We start from the raw sequence: 19,754 nt of genomic DNA, 5'->3' as shown, positions 1-19,754 counted from the left end.
TCATCTGAAAAAAAACTATATTTAGAAAAAAAACCGTGGTGCTCGGATTTTTTTCTTGTTATTTTTCATAATTCTGAAAAAAACATTTGGTTTTTTTTTCTATTTGCAACCCTAGGAGACCCTAAGCCTCTATTGTGCTCAGTAACATTTAATGGTGTTTAAGCAGTTATAGGACTTTAGTGCATGTCGAACGCTCCCTGTTGATATCCTGGCTCGTTTCCATACGTCGTAACATGTTTGTTTGTAAAAACATCACGTTATTCACAAAAGTAACTAGAATTTTAGGGTGCCATTCCACCAAAAAGTAGTACCTGTGGCTTATTTCACAATAATGACAATGAGGGGGCACACTCAAAGGTTATGTCAGATGGCGCCACCTTATTAGTCCATTGCACAGATAAAGAATTTCATTCGTGAGAGCGAGATGTTTTTTTAACCCCCGACGCAAAAACGACGGGGTGTTATAAGTTTGACGTATCTGTCTGTCTGTTTGTCTGTCTGTCTGTGTGTGTGTCTGTCTGTGGCATTGTAGCTTCCGAACGGATGAACCGATTTAGATTTTTTTTTTGTTTGAAAGCTGAGTTAGTCGGGAGTGTTCTTAGCCATGTTTCGTGAAAATCGGTCTACTATGTCGCGGTCGGGGGTTTTTCAAAATTTTAATTTTGTGGTTAGGTTATCATCTATGGGTCGTAGAAGTTGACTGTGGGATGTGGGTTAAATTGTGGTGTAGGCAAGTAACCTGTTACTGCAAGTACGGCTTCTTTCAACCCCTTATTTGCTAAGAGTGGTACTAAAACTTGAGCAGAGTTTTTCGTGCTCTGCCTACCCCTTTCGAGAATATAGGTGTGAATTTATGCATGTATGTTCTTCCACAGCACACGACAAGAAGTAAGGTTACAGTTAGGTCCGCTTTGACAACGAATCCCAAGATTTGGCGTAAGCACTAATTCTACTATAGTCCCGGATTTGTAAGTTCACATGTTTGACACATTTGTTTTGAAGTTTGTTGCGATGTGGCTAAGACGTGTCGTTTGCCAAATGTAAAGATTAATTTCGAATTGGTTGAATCGATTAGGCCCTATGTACAGTCAACCAATTGGAACCCTGGGCCACTCTACAACCATGTCAAAATGACAAGCAGTAAGAGATTTCTTACAATCTGATTTATAACGTCACTATGACATAGTTCTACAGTGGCCTAGGGTTCCAATTGGTTGACTGTACAAGGAGGCGCTTAAACAAATATACGATTTCTATTAACTCACTGGAATGTCATTTGAATCGAAATGACACTCTGTCACAGCACTAGTTTAAAAATTAAAATCCATACTAATATTATAAATGGGAAAGTGTGTGTGTCTGTTTGTTTGTCCGTCTTTCACGGCACAACGGAGCGACGAATTGACGTCATTTTTTTAAGTGGAGATAGTTGAAGGGATGGAGAGTGACATAGACTACTTTTTGTCTCTTTCTAATGCGAGCGAAGCCGCGGGTAAATGCTAGTTAATGATAAATGACATAATAAGTAAATCCTGCGTGATAAATTAATATCGTAAAATGCTTACTAACGACGATCCGCAAAAATGTAACATATGTTAGATTATGTTTTAAGTAAGCGAAATATTGTTTTTAAGTACTTGATTTTTTTAAATATGATAACAGGATTTTATTAAAAATTTTATTAGGTTGCGCGAGTTATGTTTTGTGGACGCTGTCATGAGTCAAAAAGAGGTTCTTACAGCTCTGGGACAATAAAGCGACTGCCATCTGCCCTTCCACCCCGAAGGGTAATTAGACCTTAATGACCTTATATCAAATGACATTTCATTAGTTAGAGCCGGGGTTCGACCCGCGACCTCTGGATTGAAAGGGCACGCTCTTACCGCCAAGCTCTCAGCTCTTTAGTTGTTATTGAATAAAAACCGGCCAAGAGCGTGTCGGGCCACGCTCAGTGTAGGGTTCCGTAGTTTCCCGTATTTTTTATCAAAAACTGTTCAACCTATCAAGTTAAAAATATTTTTCCTAGAAATTCTTTATGAAGTTTTAGTTTTGTGATTTTTTTTCATATTTTTAAACTTATGGTTTTAAAAGTGGGGGGACACATTTTGTTTTTTAATTTTGGAGCGATTATTTCCGAAAATATTAACAATGTCAAAAAATGATTTCAGTAAACCCCTATTCATTTTTAAATACCTATCCAACAATATATCATATGTTAGGGTTGAAAACTAAAAAAAATCATTTACGTGTAAGGGGTAAGTACCCTCATAAAACATTTTTTTCCACTATTTATTTTACCACTTTGTCGGCGTGATTGATATACATATTGGTACCAAATTTCAGTTTTCTAATGCTAACGGTCACTGAGATTACGGACGGACGGACGGACGGACGGACAGACAGACATGGCGAAACTATAAGCGTACCTAGTTGACTACGGAACCCTAAAAATGGAAATATATACAAAACGTTTATTAATTGTTTAGTTAGTTTGTTTAAAATTCTCCAGTTAACCAGAATAGATTTTATGCTGAACCGTGTTTGCTCTTGCGAAATTACCTAAACTTACATTAATGCTGGTGTAAAATGTATAGTACCTAATTAAATGAATGTAAACATTGCAAACACAGCCAAAATGCATGCAATGCATGGGTTGAATTGTGGCGTAGGCGAGAGGCTGGCAACCTGTCACTGCAATGTCACAGTTTCGTTTTCTTTCAACCCCTTATTTGCCAAGAGTGGCACTGAAACTTGAGTAGTTATGCTCTGCCTACCCCTTTGTGGGATACAGGCGTGATTGTATGTATGTATGTATGTATGTAAACACAGCCAGCCAGCATAATGTAATGCTTCCATTTTTAACCCCCGACGCAAAAACGACGGGGTGTTATAAGTTTGACGTGTCTGTCTGTCTGTGGCATCGTAGGCTCCCGAACGGATGTACCGATTTAGATTTAGATTTTTTTGTTTGAAAGCTGAGTTAGTCGGGAGTGTTCTCAGCCATGTTTTATGAAAATCGGTCTACTATGTCGCGGTCGGGGGTGTTTTCAAAATTTTAATTTTGTGGTTAGGTTATTTACTTTTAAAAAGTTATAAAAGTTTGTATTATCCTACTTTTAAATCTAGCCTTTTTCCAGAACACTCACAAAAACTTTTCATAACTTAAACACTGATATTGTTTGAAAAATTTGGCAACATCGAGTTTTGATATTTGACTATTTGTACGTCTTCTTTATTTTATTGTTTGTTTGTACGGCATCCGTGAACAAAATTTTTTCGAGATTTTATTTTCTTCAATTGTGTTGTTTTTAACCCCCGACGCAAAAACGAAGGGGTGTTATAAGTTTGACGTGTCTGTCTGTCTGTCTGTCCGTCTGTCCGTCTGTCTGTCTGTCTGTCTGTCTGTCTGTCTGTTTGTCATCTGTCTGTCTGTCCTGTGTGTGTGTCTGTCTGTGGCAACGGATGAACCGATTTCTATTTAGTTTTTTTTTATTTGAAAGCTGTGTTAGTCGGGAGTGTTCTTAGCCATGTTTCATGAAAATCGGTCCACTAGGTCGCGGTCGGGGGTTTTTCAAAATTTTAATTTTGTGGTTAGGTTAGGTTATAGGTAAAATTGTACTCTAAGTACTTGTCGAAAATTGGTGGTTTAGGGCTGAACCGTGTTGTCTCTTTCTAATGCATGGCAATTTTACTTTCACCTATGTATTATTGTCCGAGATCAAGCTGTAGGCCTAGCACATGATGGCCGCGAGAGTATGTCGCCGCGAGATAGACTACCCGTCCTTACGTCATTAATACAGTTAGAAGAAGACGTGGCATCTATCTCGCGGCGACATACTCCCGCGGCCATCATGTGCTAGGCCTACTGATCAAGTTATTATCCTCTCTGTATTATGCTAACCCTAATAATTGCTATGTAGCATAGCATAGTTGAGTCACAATATAACAAAGAGTAGGTACTATCGTACAGTATGGCCACTCCGCTCCCCGCTGAAAGCGCCGCCCACCCCCTCTCGGTTACCTCACAGTTACCGCCTGTCAAAAACGCGAACAGTCGACCTGTCATATTTCACTCATACAAGCATGGTACGCGTTCACATACACGAGCTTAGACTGTGTGCTAGGAACGCGCCTCTTTCATATGTTTGATCGCCAGTGTCCGAGATGTGGTCGAGTCAAGCTGAGTCGAGTTCACCCGAAAGGCGAATGTTCTATCACTTGTAACACCTTAGTGTAAGTGCGTTTTCACATTATCCGACCCAATATCGGATGTAGGACCGATATCCTGTACATTAAGAACGCCACTTTAGATTTTTAGTATTTGCACTGATATAAGCGCGGGCGCTCGCCGTGCCCGATCAGTAGCGACCAAGTAACAGACCCGAAAGCAGCGCGTGTTTTTCGCAGTAAAAAAATTGAAAAAGGGTATTTTGATGTCTTAAAGATGTCCACCTGTAGTGTGAAATGGTGTGGAAAGGTAACAAGAAGCTCAAATTTAAAAACAGACGTCATTACATTCCACAAATAAGTTATATCTATAATTTATTCAGAGCCGGCATAGGTCAACTTACACTGGCCACTTACGCGACAGTAGAGGGACAGTCATACTTCTGTCCCTTTTCATCTGGCGCGACTGCCCGCCGTTCTTGAAACGGCCAATCACAGCGCGCTTAACACATTCCCCGCCCGCTCCTCGCACCCCTGGCACTGGTGACTCGTATCGCGAACAAAATATACAAGAATGCTACTCTATAGGAGGTTCTCTGTGCTATGCACTCAAGCCGCACACTTGGAACGACCCAGGCCTAAGACACGGAATTGAAACGCACGGTGTTCAAAATAGCCGTGACGTGTTCATCTGTCAACGTGTCTTGCGTGTCACGTTCACGGTCAATGTCGGTTGAAATAGATAGTGATGTTTTTGCCTACTCGCTTTACGGGGAAAACCCCAAAAATATATGTTTCAATTTGGACCAAATGGAGTTACAACTCTTCCCTTACTTATTCCTCTATAATCGTAGCTAGCTATCTCTATCGCTTTTCCGTATTGGCGCGACAGAGCTTTTCCGGCGTCTAGCGTCTACGATTGTTTTTCGGCTGGGCCGGCAGGCCGTCATTGCCGATTTTTTCTTTGCTAAAAAGGATTAATCAAACAATAGTTAAAACGAAAGGACACCTCGAAACCAGATTTTCATACCGACATAAGGCAGCGTCCCCACTTAGGCGTCGCGTGTCTCGCGGCGCGCAAGGGACGTCTCCGCCACGCCGCCTGAATGTAATTCAAAAAACGTCTCCTCAGTATATTTTGTATAGGAAGGACGTAAGACGCGCCCCGCCTGGGGGCCTGGGGGCGCGCGGGGGAGACGTCCGTTGCGCGCCGCAAGACATGCGTCTTATAAGTGTGGATGGTCCCCAATAGTCATTTTCGTCCCCGGTTGCACCGATTTTAGATTTTCAGGGAAAACCGCAAAGCATTGTGTTTTATTTATATTTGTTTGTTTTGTAGGGAAAACCGCAAAAATAACCAAGTGGATTGTTTGTTGATCTATAATTAAGTAACATTCTATTTCAATATTTTGTAACGGTTCACTCGTAAATTTTTAGTTGCTTTTGAAAGGTATCAACTATCAAGTGATCCAACCGTAAGAATTGCTACGTAGCAGTGCCGAGCCGAACAGAGCCGAATCCACCCGAAGCAGACAGGGACAAGGAGTCTCGGTGTTTTCCACAAAGAAATGCTAAAATGGAACAGAACAACCCAACAATTTGGGAATTTTAGTTAAATATACTAGTGTTATTTTATTAACTAGATTTATCAAAAAAAAATGTCCATTCAGAACAACTCAGTTAAAAGATATTGCGAAAAAATCTTTAAAATCGAGGTTCCGCTCTCGACTGTTTCCTCCTTCAAAACTTAATTAATCGTAAGGAAATTTGAGAATCTGAATAACAATGAATCTGTGTCGGCCCGTTTAGTTTTTTTGGCTATTTGTTACTAATCTTGCGTATCACCTACCTGCCTACCTTGCGTGTACCTTTTTTTCGTCATAATGAAAAAGGCCGTTTTCGGAAATTTTTGATTGGCTCTAGCTAGCGTCTTTAAAAATAAAAATATCAAAAAAATCAAAACGGTCCGACATCGACAGAGATAAAAATAATAATAATCTGTGTTGAGAAAATCATTGCTCTATCTTCAACTAACCTAACCACAAAATTAAAATTTTGAAAAAACCCCCGATCGCGACATAGTAGACCGATTTTCATGAAACATGGCTAAGAACACTCCCGACTAACTCAGCTTTCCGACAAAAAAAACTAAATCTAGAGGTATATCTTAGCCTATTTAATCTATGTTTATTTTACATTGTTAGCCAAGACGAGTAGGTTATCTTTACATTTATCCATACTAATATTATAAATGCGAAAGTAACTCTGTCTGTCTGTCTGTCTGTCTGTCTGTCTGTCTGTCTGTCTGTCTGTCTGTCTGTCTGTTACGCTTTCCCGCTTAAACCACGCAACCGATTTTGATGAAATTTGGAACAGACAATCTTTAGACCCTGAGACAGAACATAGGCTACTTTTTATTTCGAATCCATACTTCCATACTAATATTATAAATGCGAAAGTAACTCTGTCTGTCTGTCTGTCTGTCTGTCTGTCTGTCTGTTACGCTTTCCCGCTTAAACCACGCAACCGATTTTGATGAAATTTGGAACAGACAATCTTTAGACCCTGAGACAGAACATAGGCTACTTTTTATTTCGAAAAAAAGGGATGAAGGGGTTGAAAAAGAGGTTGAAAGTTTGTATGGGATTTCTTAATTTTAAATGATAAAACCATGAAACTTTATATTTTAGCACTTGATAAGAAATCATTAAACATATATTTAAAGTCACATACAGGTCGAACGCGATTAATTAACATTATTTTTACCTTTAAAATAAACATGGTGGGAAATAAACATTAACTAAAAGCGGGTAGATTATATTTATTTGTCTACCCCGAACATTTATATAAATTAATATCGGGTAGTTTTGTGTTGTTTACATCTCCGGTGACATTTTGCTGGGACGTCAGTCTTCCGCGACCACGGCCAGTGCAACCTGGCCGAAACGTTGGGAAAAAAGGTAAAAATAATGTTAATTAATCGCGTTCGACCTGTATGTGACTTTAAATATGTGTACAAAGCGCGAGAACTTAAAGTGTTATATCATTAAACATCTTGATAAGGGATAGGGATAGGGATAGCGATAGGGATAGCGATAGGGAAAGCGATAGGGATAGCGATAGGGATAGCGATAGGGATAGCGATAGAGATAGCGATAGAGATAGCGATAGCGATAGCGATAGCGATAGCGATAGCGATAGCGATAGCGATAGCGATAGCGATAGCGTTAGCGATACGGATACGGATACGGATACGGATAATATGGGTATCGTTAGTGCGTTTTCACATTATCCGATCCGATATCGGATGTCGGACCGATATCCCATACATTACAGGCGCCATCTTGGATTTTTTCTATTGAAATCCTTCCGACATCCGATATCGGATCGGATAATGTGAAAACGGCCTTAGAGGGATACGGATAATCGGTCGGCGGTCTCTTACAATCAATGTGCTCTAAGACGATCGTTGTTTGCTTGCTTGAAGATTACGTTTGCGATAAGTATACTTAAGCAAAATGTAAAAAATTGTAAGGGATAATAGAAAAAAGTACTTTTTACCCACCGATCATAGTGTCGAAATACGGGCTATGTGGGATGTTTATAAAGGTTACCCCAGCGTATATAGAATTACCTACGCTGTGGTCGATGTGTAATATTTCTACAATCATTGCAAGCAAAAGTATTATGTGCAATCGAAATAATCGCAGATAAATATACCTACAGAGAAACCTACGGTCCCTACGGATCCAAATGAAAATCTTAATGAATACTTTTATTACGCGGGCGAAGCCGCGGGTAAAAGCTAGTAGTTAAATACATGCAAAAATCTTAAGAGGGCTTTCATTTGAAAAATAGTGAAATCGCAACCGAGCGCTTAATCATACCGTGTGTGGTATCATATTAAAGAGCTTTCCGAGTTGTTTACAAATATATAACATATTATAGGACTTTTTCACTTGGTCTAACAAAATATGAGAAAATGTCCAGAAGTGGCAATAATTGTGACGGGGAAGGCTCGTTTTCAAAAAATTGCCAAAAATATATAATAGAAATTTATAATCACTAAGGCATTAAGAGAAATTTTAGTAAACGTTGCAGATTAATTTTTTACGAAAATAACTCCGATGTGATGTAGATTTAAAAAAAATGTCACATAATTTTAGGTAATTTCTGAAAAAAATTTAATTCGTCTTAGCCTTGCTTACTCTTTTTAAAAACCTTATAATATAAATGTAGTCTGAGAAGTTTGTAGTACAGGATATACGTCTTATAAATTTACCAGTTTCAGTATTCCAAATTGTCCAAATTTTACAAATAAGATCGACTAATCCAGCACTATACGCGGGTTTTCCTAAACGTGCATCAGAGAAAAAATCATAATTAATTTAATGAGTTAGTTTTCTGAAATCCAGTCTGATAAGTATCAAGATAATAAGATGCTCTAATTGAAACTTGAATTAAATATATCTACTAGATAACGGAAAGTGGAGTATTTCACCGACTAAAACTATCAATTTTATATTATTTTGACGTTTTTCTCGAATTATTTTTAATATTTTGTGCATTTATGACTTAAGGTTTAACAGGGCTTTTTAGGGTTCCGTAGTCAACTAGGAACCCTTATAGTTTCGCCATGTCTGTCCGTCCGTCCGTCCGCGGATAATCTCAGTAACCGTTAGCACTAGAAAGCTGAAATTTGGTACCAATACTACCAATATGTATGTATATCAATCACGCCAACAAAGTGCAAAAATAAAAAATGAAAAAAAAAATGATTTATTAGGGTCCCCCCCCCCTACATGTAAAGTGGGGGCTGATATTTTTTTTCATTCCAACCCCAACGTGTGATATATTGTTGGATAGGTATTTAAAAATGAATATGGGTTTACTAAGAACGTTTTTTGATAATATTAATATTTTCGGAAATAATCGCTCCTAAAGGAAAAAAAAGTGCGCCCCCCCTCTAACTTTTGAACCATAATTATGTTTAAAAATATGAAAAAAATCACAAAAGTAGAACTTTATAAAGACTTTCGTTCAGTAGTTTTTGAGAAAAATACGGAAAACTACGGAACCCTACACTGAGCGTGGCCCGACACGCTCTTGGCCGGTTTTTTTTTAGTTATATATTTAATCTTATGTGGCTAAGAAAAAACTGACCCGTGCTGAAAGAGATTCCAATGTAAATATTCGTAATACAGTTGCGAAATTATCCAAAAATAACCGGCGGCATTCAGCCGGGCGCGAGTGTTGTTCCCGTGACGTCAGCGGGAAAGTGAAGTTTTACTTTGGCTATAAAGGCCTATAAATAAATTTAGATGAGATCTCGCATGCGAGTTTTATCAAAAATATGATCATTGACACGGCGGCGCGCGGGCTCGCATGTGATTTAAGTTACTTTGCGGATTTGAAACGACTTATAGGGCCAGTTGCATCAACGGCATCAACCACATTTGACAGACACATCATCGTCAAGCAGCAGACGTCTATGGAACTTCCCATACAATAAATTTTAACGACCGCTTTAAAGGTGACAGTCGGTTTGATGCAACCGACCCTAAATGACATAACCACAAAAGTGATATAATAAATATTTTGATAAAACCTTCGACATAGTGGACCGATTTCCGTCAGACATGGCTAAGAACACTCCTGACGAATTCAGCATTCAAACAAAAAAAAACGATGCCATAGACAGGTATACACACAGACAAACAGACAGACACGTCAAACTTATAAAACCAAATTGAAAAAGATTAAAAATTCGTTTGTCAGACAATAATATAATCTGTAATATAAATTATACATACAATACAACCTTTAAACAATACAACCAACAACCAAATAATAGTCCGTAGTAGTGATGTGCAAGTTGCGGAAACTTTCCAAAAAAAAAAAGAATGATTCACGAAACTTTCACGAAAAATAAAGGGAATTTAAATTTATGAAATGGAAAGTTTCCATCCATACAATTGTCCATACAAAGTATGGAAAGTTTCCGAAGTTTTCCTATGTGAAAATTTCAGAATTTTGGAAACTTTCCGTCGGCACATCAGTAGTCTGTAGCGTCTCGTAGTTATCTCTATCGCTTTTCCGTATTAGTGCGACAGAAACAAATAACATACGCTTGCGAAAACGATTGGCAACTTGACTATGCAGCTCATATGTATATTTCACTCCAACTTTCGCTACGCCATGAAACAAACGCTGAAGCAAAACTAAAACGTAATCATAAACCGAAAATGACCGGAAGTGAGACTATTAGCTCTGAAATATTTACACAATGATTCGTCGAAAGTGATGGCATATGTTGGCAACAGCCAACGTACCACAGACCACTTTATCTATTAAACAAAAACAAAATTTTGTGGATAAAATGCAATTTTGCTATCTGTGTTCGAATAGCAATACCTTTATCAGTTGGTGTGGTGAAACCCAAATTACGTAGTAAAACTAGATTGAATATTTAGGCGATTACCCAATTATAAATTGACATAAATGTAACTTATGTACTGTAATGCAATCATGTTGTGAAAAAAAAAATACTGAACTATGTCGTCAATAGTCTTCATTTTCTATCAGGTGTAACTAGGTTCTATCGCCGATCATTTCATAAAAAAAACTACTATCTAGAGTAAACTAACTATTTTAGCTCAACGATCCAAAGTGAATCCTGGCCTCCGAAATGAAAGATCGCCACCTGTCCCGATTCTGCGCAGCATCTTGCCAGTTACTGACTTGAAACTGACGCAGATCCGCCACCACACTGTCCTCCCAGCGATAACTGGGTCGGCCCTCCGGACGGCCACCAGCCGGTCGACCCAAGAACGCTCTCTTGACTGCCCGATCGTTTCCCATTCTAAGCAAGTGACCGAACCAGCGAAGTCTGTGGGCTTTCGTTTCGCCGACGATATTGGGTTCAGCCACTAACTCCTCGATCTCGGCATTTTTCCTGATCCTCCAGCCATCGTCTCTCTGAATAGGTCCCAGGATACAGTAAAGTATGTATTCTAAAATGCCCAAAGCTGGTACAGGTACAGCTCCCTAGTTGCACTAATGAAACGGTTTAGAAAGTGAGTCAATCCGTAACCTTTCCTCGGATCAACCCGCGAACCGACAAAAAGCTTGGCACTCGCGCGCGCATATAAATAGAGCAGAATGCGGCTGCACGGTGCGAAAGCGCGAACCGGGTTTATCCAATCTTTCCTTAAAGCTCGGCCACACATGCGCGTTTTGAGAGCGTAGGCGGAGCGTTAGCGGAGCGTTAGCGGAGCGTCAGCGGAGCGCATTGATAGCGGTGCGCCGGACGAACGCTGGCGTTGCGCCCAGCGGACGCCGGCGGAAACTATATTCCTATTTTGAATTAACTTGAATTATTGTAAACAAAGGTTTGGCCGATGCTATAAAAAATTTGCACCATTGGAGGTATAATTGCCGATATTTTACAAGTTTATTAAAAATATTTACATATTCCATTACACAAATAATGATTTATCACGATTTTGAGTATGTAATAGAGTGAACGTTAATAACTGGTTAAAAGTTATTTGTTTTTCTGTCGGCCCTTACTTTAAGAACTCCTGACTTGATCTGCACGTGTTACTTTGACAGTGACAGCAGTTTGTTTACATTTATTCCGTTCAATTCGTAATGGGAATTATGACGAGCGCGGATTGCGAGCGGAACGCCAGCGTTCGTCCGGCGCACCGCTATCATTGCGCTCTGCTAACGCTACGCTATCAAAACGAGCGCTTTATGTGTGGCGGAGGCTTTATACTTCAAGTTCGAGTTTCCCGATGAACTACAGTATGGGGTTCTTCAAAAGAGGAGTGTACAAGTTTCTAATGGGTCTGCAACGCGCATGTGACACATGTGTTACAGGCGTCCATATTAGGTTACGGTGACCGCTTTCCATCAGGCGGGCCGCATGCCTGTTTGCCACCGACGTCACAGTACCGACGTGATGTAAAAAAGTTTCATGTGCTCTGCCTAGCCTTTTCCCGGTATACAGTTTTTCATTCAAAAACATGGCATTATCATTAAGGTCAAATTCACTTAATGAGATGTCCAATCACCTTTTCCATTTTGGAGCTCATTCCACAGCCGGAGCGTCCGCGGGAGGTAAATTCGAGTTTCAGTACTTATCACTTTTAGCAATGTAATGGTTGTCGTGACATTGCAGTAATCAGCCCATCTCCATCATCACGATTGAACCCGTATCCCTCAGTCGACTTCGATCGAAACGTCGCGATGAAATATATTACTTATCAAGTTATAATTATCATTCACATGTTACTGACCCGTAATTAACATTCCAAATTTGAAAAGCATATTTTCCGCTGTAAATATTTTTATGGACCGTTCTGTGAGCGCACGATATGCAATAAATTTGTCGCCTTGCCTTCGTTACACGAGCCATTTTGTTTTTATTCCATCTGACGTTATTTTTTACACACTAGCTTATAATAGCTTACGACTGCGTCTAAGTGGATTGATGATGATGATTGATAAAAACTACATCACACTGAGAGAAATTTGCATTGTGAATTTAACAAGTTCGACTTGTTGCGGTTTATCCGTTTGAATCATCCAAACGTATGTTTAAAACAATATGTGTCAGGTTGTTTTTATAAAATCGACTTGTTGATTCAAATATATTGCCGATTCAAATGACAAGTAGCTTGTTGTTTGAACCAAAGAGCACGTAGGCGCTATTTTAACCAAAAACTTGTTGAACGAACATGAAAACTGGTTGTATTTTCTCTCAGTGCAGGGGCCCATTTCTCGAAGCTACAAGTTACAATTTACAAGTGGTTGTCAATGTCTAATATGACAAGTTGGACAGAGACTTCCGCTTGTAACTTGTAACTTTCAGTTTTGAGAAATGGATCAGTTCAAATCATCTCTATCAAATTTTACCTAGATTAGTTTAGCTGTGGTTCAGGTTAAGGACTTATCAACCCCTTTCCAGAAAAAGTTTTTTATGTAATTCACATTTGTACGTGTTTCGGTTGCTGCTATTCCTCAACCCACCAAAAGAGGCAGCTGACTTCCACTAGGGTTTATTATTTAGCCGTTAACCACTCTACAAAGTATCGGCCGGGAGGTGATTGGTCACTATGAGCTTGCTCTTCTGAAATGTCACTTCTGCTCGGTAAAAATAAGTATTACAATTCAAATATTCTTTATTGCTCACCAATATAACAAAATGGCATAAAAAAAGTATTATTCTGTGACTCTGTGACATTATTTTTTGCGAAATTGACATTTTAATCCGAAAACATCGCTGTAAAGAAGAAATATGTAGTTATAATAATATGTAAACATTGCGTATATTGTATGGAGGTGCGTCGTTAAAACATTGGCGTCACTCGTGCTTCTATTTCCGAAATAAAATCTTGTTCCTACAGCTTGGAAAGTTTGCGCCTCGAGACAAATATAAGAAAGGACGCTTTCGTCTGTCTGTTTTTCTGTCTATGTGTGTGTCTGTCTGTGGCATCGTAACTCCCGAATGACGGTAGTTTTTTTTTCATAATTTAAATTTTGTGGTTAGGTTGGTTTCATACACTTTCTGGCTTTTTAATATACTTTTCATATAATAAACCGTTTGTCTTTCGCGCCTTTCCGTTAGGAATAGCATCACAGAGGAGACGTCAGCCGGTGACCGGTTAATGCCGTTGTAAAAATACGTCCCGCATAAACAAATATCGCTAGTAGCGTTTAGCTATACGCTACATTGCCAAATTATGTCGTCAGCGGCCTGTTGCAGATATAATCAGGGGCGGCTCACTCCGCGCGCGATTCTATCGCCGCGCTACAACCTAGAGTCAACCAATTGGAACCCTAGGCCACTGTAGAACTATGTCATAATGACGCTATAAATCAGATTGTAAGAAATCTCTTACTGCTTGTCATTTTGATATGGTTGCAGAGTGGCCTAGGGTTCCAATTATATGCCGATGGCCGCGAGTTCGCGGCCCATTCACTGGTGACCTTCGCGCGGCGCAATAGAATTCAATGTCGGCTGCTCGCGTGCGGTCCCTTTTGTTAATGTAGGTAGAATTTAGAATGTCGGCATTTTGTGAACATCAAAGGAGTGAGCCTTCTGTGATATAATAAAATAAATAAATAATAAAATAAAATATTTTATTGAGCAAATGTACAGTACAGCCAGATGTGTAGGTCCCTGACTTCTGAGCTAGGTAGAACCTGTGTTACAGAAGTCAGTGTCCTCTCCCAGATTTAGTTTTCATATAAATCTAATCTTACACTAATTTTGCTTAACAGCTAACAATTTTTTTGCAATATATACAATTTACTTTGTATTAGTGATATAGTTTACATTTTACATTTGTTCTTTATTCACTAAATTAATTTTAATTTTTAATTTTTTTTTAGGCTTGTTTTAAAATTGTAAAAACAGTGCCAATATTTAAGATTAATACAGAGCAAAAATTTTTAAATAATGCGAAATACAATCATTATATTCCCCTTTTTTTGTTATTTGGGTTCGCCGCAGTAGCACAGAATATATATAGCACAAGTACAGAGGCTTACTCCTTTGATATTCACAAAATGCCGCCATTCTAAATTCTTACCTACATTAACAAATGGACCGCACGCGAGCAGCCGACATTGAATTCTATTGCGCGAAGGTCGTCACCAGGCAATGGGCCGCGAACTCACGGCCCCCGGCACGTACTTGTAGCGCGGCGATAGAATCGCGGAGTGAGCCGCCCCTGGCAGTAGATCTTCATCGCCAGCTCCATACATATACACGATCGTGACGTACAAACACCGATTGTATATATATATATATATATGTAGGTATACATCTGTATAAGTGTATAGTTACATATTACAGCGGTGTGTTACTTACGTCACGTTCTGAAATATCTCCGGAAGAGCGATTTCAGAATGGGATATTTGAAATATTTGGAATCTAGCAATGAATCTCAGAAATAGTACATTACGATACATTAACACGCGTCGATTTTAAATCCAAAAGAATTTCCACATCGTACGCGTATCGTACGACGTTTTTCAGTACACGATTGCAAATTATAGTGAATAGATATTCATTATAAGGTACAGCGGGACAAATCTCAACTTTTTTTCCATGTTTTACAATGTTGGATGCAATGTTTTACAATGTTTGCATTATTAAATTGAGTGTCCACCAGTTACATATGGTAGGCGTGTTCAGTGGATACATGTAAAACTCAACATCATAGTAGAATAATGGAAAAAATGGATCAGTTGCAATTGCCCCCCAGTTGAGATTTGTCCCGCTGTACCTTGACTTAAATTTCGTAGTTGACTGATCGATAACCAAGTTTTCCTAACAGTTTGGTCAATTTTCACTTTTTATTATTTTAGTACTCATTAAAAAGTTATATCAGCAAAAAGCAGCCAATAAATATAAAGAATTTTAATGTTCGTATATATTTTTAATTACACTGATAAAAATATGATTATGTTAGCTATGATTTAAGTTTTAACATGGTTATAATATATTTTTTTATAAATTATAACCGTACCTAAATAAGTTGCTGAATTTCATTCTGACAAGGCAGGGTTCGAAATTATCAAGATAATAACGACCCGTGATAATTATCGGATAATTATCCGATAATTATCCGATAATTATCGGATAATTATCGATTATTATCACCAGTATTAAAAGATCATTTGTAAAATTGTTTCAGAAGAAATATCAGTGGTTTATTGTTTAAAAACAAAAAATTGTTAATTTTTCTTACATAACATACTACACAAATCAACACTAATAATTAACAGTAGATTTAATGAAAATCTGTGTTCGTCAGATTTGAACATAAATTACTTGACCAAAGAAGCCAAAGGAATATCTTCATCCGATGGTGATTCTATTTCCATTGGCATTGTCGTTGCTACAGCTTCAGTAGAACTTATTTGTTCCTCTAAAATCCAACTAAGATCTTGCTTCTTGGTTTTATCCTCTTGGTTATAATATTTAAACAAGAATACCAGCTTTGCAGCCTTTTCATTGCCCAGTCTGTTTCTTAGCTTTGACTGCACTAGCCCAAATGATGAAAAACATCTCTCTAATGGTGCAGTTGAAGCTATTGCGGTTAATAACTGTTCACAAAACTTTACGAACTTTTCTTTTGTGGCCATCTCTCTTCATCTTCTAGAGTCACGGAAGTCCACCACAAAATAGGGCAGGTGTTCTTGAACGTTTCGCCAAACATGAATTTGGGAAAAGGGTAAGCTTTTGCTGTTAGTGCCATTATGAAAGGAGCAAAGTTTTCATCAACTTCTCCAGCAGTTATGAAGTTATACGCTTGTTTTTTCTGTTCATTGTTTAGGTTTCGACCAAGGAACCTATGATCTACCATATTTGCAGCGTAATGTAAGCCTTGCAGTGCCATTGCTCTACGACTCAAAAAGATTTTCTTTGTTTTTGCATTTTGGTATGCACTGTTACCCAACAGGTCAAACTCGAGTTTATTCCATATTTCAACAGCTATAGCTATTGTGGTAGTATTACGTTGCATCCTGTCGAGAGCTGTTGCAATGGGTGACAATGTTTTAAGAAATCTACAGCATTCATTGTAATCTGACAGTCATTCACAATTTTTATAACCTCCCTATCGATTTTGTCTTTATGGTCTTGGCTAACTTGAACTAAAATTCCTCTGTTATCCAGATACGAGCGAATAGCGTCGTTCATCGTGTTCCAACGTACTTCTAGAGGGAGGACTAACTTTTTACCACCTGCTTGTTTGTATAGAGCTGCTGGAATGTGATGGTTGCGAAAGTATTTTATTACTTTCATTATCGATGCGGTAACGGCAGGGATCTCCAAATCTTTAGCCAGTAGATTTAAGATGTGAGCTGAACATCCATATTGTATTATGTCCACGTCTTCAGTTTTCTCAAGATGACTCCGCATTAATCGCTCATTAGCAGCACTGTCTGTGACAAAACTTCTAACAGTAACGCCTAATTCCTGCTTAGCTTTAGCGATTGATTTTAGTGCGATGTCCTTCAAATTAAGAGCTGTGTGTGGATTTTCTTTTGTATCCGCACAATCAACAAAAATTGAGTCGCCTTGAGCAGTAACAATGTTGCTGCAAACCAGAGGTTCAGTATGAACATTGCTCCAGCCATCCTGAGACATGCAAACTGTTTGATTCGTAAGTTTTTCTTTACATATAGTCATTGTCTCAGCATAATTTTTTTCTAATATGGGATTGCCTATTTCATATGCTGATGGAGGTCTATACCCAGGACGTAAAAGGGCGCATAATTTTTTAAACTCTTCGTGTTCAACATGATTGAATGGAGTGTTAGTCGCGTAAAAGTATTTTCCGACCTGCATATCAATTTTTTGCTTATATTCCTTGGTTGTTGTTATGACTTCGGAATTTTTAAGACATAGTATTTTCGATTGTGTAGATAACTGCTTTCGGCTACTTCCAGTTTCTTCACTAGCTTCTATTGTTTTGCCTAAACAAAAAAAAAACTAATTTATTTAGGTATTCTTAAAAAAAAACTGAGGTTGAGGTTACTTAGAGACAGTTATTTCACATAATCACGCGACCCGTCGCGCGTACAAGTCTTATTACTCTTATCACTCTTATTAGCGATACAAAATACAAATTTATTTAGGTACTAGAATTTGAAATTGCCGCGCGGAGTCGCGCTGCTGCTGCTTGAAACTACTGGCCTCTTATTGCGTCTGCGTGTGAGCTTTGAACTGACTTAATAAACTGATCTTTGTTCTCGTTCTCGTGTATCAACAATTTGAGATTAATTATTATAATTTATGATTGTAAATATAACTGTTCATAAAGAAACATGAAATGCCAAACCTGTGTTTTGCCCAGTCAGATGTGACTGAGACTGAACTGAACTGGAACTGGTTGATGGCAATGATGGCTGTGGATCTGGTTCTGCTATGTGTACTTGCGGCTGACATACTTTTACGTGAGATTTCATTCTATTTAGTATTCCTTGCATCTCTTTGTCACATTTTTTGCACCGAGCCCATAACCCAGTATTTTTTGTCTTCGTGCAACTAAAGAATGACCACACTGGATCTTTCTCGCGCGGCATTGTTCAAATTCAACACACTAAACAATATTTAACTTAATAAACCAATGTCATTCGAGTTCACTTGACTTTACATAACACCAACTGACATTTTTTGTGAATTGGGGGAATCCCCGTGTCGCGGCTAGACGTGCGTTCGGATAGACGCAACAAGCGCAGAAATACACGTTTGGATACTTAGAATATAGTTTATTTCACAGACGCAATTTTTTGTTATTATCAATTGATAATTATCCACCTGTTATTATCACGATAATTATCGTGATAATTATCGTGATAATTATCGTTGATAATTATCCTTTCGAACCCTGTGACAAGGTGGCTGCAGTCACAAGCTATAACATGTATAACATGTTACAGTAATACCCCGCTTTAGTACGTTTTCACATCATCCGATATCGGATATAGGAGGGCGATTTTTGAATCTCGCATACGGGATTTTGTCACTAAAATACCGGTTGAAAACGGTGACTTGCTTATTATTTTCAGTGACAATAGGCTAGTTTCCTACTAGTCAAATCAGCTTCTTTTTAAGAACTGTCAAAACGATTTGCTAGTATGGAATTTATACTATGAAATACTGAGGAGTGACGTCACGGTCAATTCATTTACTTTTTATCTTTCTCTTTGACTTATTAAATAGAAATTTTGTTGAAATATAACTACTGTCCATATATTTCTTCAAATTTTGTGGAGCTTTATTTCGTGCAGTGCATAAAATATTTTATTTTAAGTATAGGAAACTAGCCTATTTTCTGAATCCCATACATTGAAGCCGCCATCTTTGATTTTTGCCTTTGAAATCCTTCCGACATCCGATATCGGATCGGATAATGTGAAAACACGCGAGCACATGCTGTACATGCAAGTACATGCTGGCGGCCGCGAGTTCGCGGCCTAATCAGGGGTGGCGCGCGGGGTGGCGTGCGTTCCGTGCACGTTTGCACTTTCTATTGCTACTTTACGTTGCGACTTTTTTTAAACTTTTGTATGCGATGTCCGCGTGTGATTGGCTAATGCTTAGTTAAATAGACATCATGAATAAAATAGGAGAATCTTACACAGAATATACTATTGATTAAGCCCCACGGAAAAGTTCAATAAGGCTTGTGATGTTGGGACTTAAATAAAAAATATAAATACTGTATATGTATATACCTAGAAAGTACCCAAGACTGGAATATAATAGTATAACATTTTATCTGAGTATTAATTCGTTTTAATCCATAGGCAACCCTATCGTCCGACGCTGCGCACGTGCGGCTCGTTTCTTTGTTAGAATTTTGTAGGCATTTAAAAGTCGGCATTTCGTTAACATCAAAGCAGTGGGCCTTCTGTACTTGTACTATTATATATTCTGTGGTAATATCGGGGTCAATTGAATATAGTACCAAATTTAGAATCAAACCGAAACACTGGTCCAACCTATTGCGTTTTACATGCAAAATGTACGAGATAAAATGAGTGATCAATTCTGACCTATA

At 38.4% G+C, this 19,754-nt stretch overlaps 2 protein-coding genes across 2 annotated transcripts in view; one reads left to right on the top strand and one right to left on the bottom strand.

Moving 5' to 3' along the window:
* LOC125238948 (cAMP-regulated phosphoprotein 21-like) overlaps positions 1-19,754 on the top strand; it is a 129,111-nt gene that overhangs the window by 12,713 nt on the left and 96,644 nt on the right. The window lies entirely within an intron of this gene.
* LOC125238515 lies at positions 16,685-18,314 on the bottom strand. The gene is made up of 2 exons (XM_048145848.1): positions 18,030-18,314; positions 16,685-17,664 (listed from the first exon to the last, which is right to left on the bottom strand). Exons 1-2 carry the CDS (start codon positions 18,271-18,273, stop codon positions 16,685-16,687), a joined length of 1,224 nt encoding a protein of 407 aa, XP_048001805.1. The 5' UTR covers positions 18,274-18,314.

This window comes from Leguminivora glycinivorella, chromosome 24, assembly GCF_023078275.1.
Source record: "Leguminivora glycinivorella isolate SPB_JAAS2020 chromosome 24, LegGlyc_1.1, whole genome shotgun sequence".
Classification (NCBI taxonomy): domain Eukaryota; kingdom Metazoa; phylum Arthropoda; class Insecta; order Lepidoptera; family Tortricidae; genus Leguminivora; species Leguminivora glycinivorella.
The sequence above is the reverse complement of the archived record's forward strand: the minus strand, read 5'-3'. Positions and strand labels throughout refer to the sequence as shown.

What these genes read in the sequence shown, in the direction of transcription:
- LOC125238515 (XM_048145848.1), bottom strand. Translation starts at nt 18,273, where the DNA reads ATGCCGCGCGAGAAAGATCCAGTGTGGTCATTCTTTAGTTGCACGAAG. An exon ending in TCTGACTGGGCAAAACACAG is followed by an intron (nt 17,665 to 18,029) that starts GTTTGGCATTTC and finishes TTTTTTGTTTAG; the next exon opens with GCAAAACAATAGAAGCTAGT.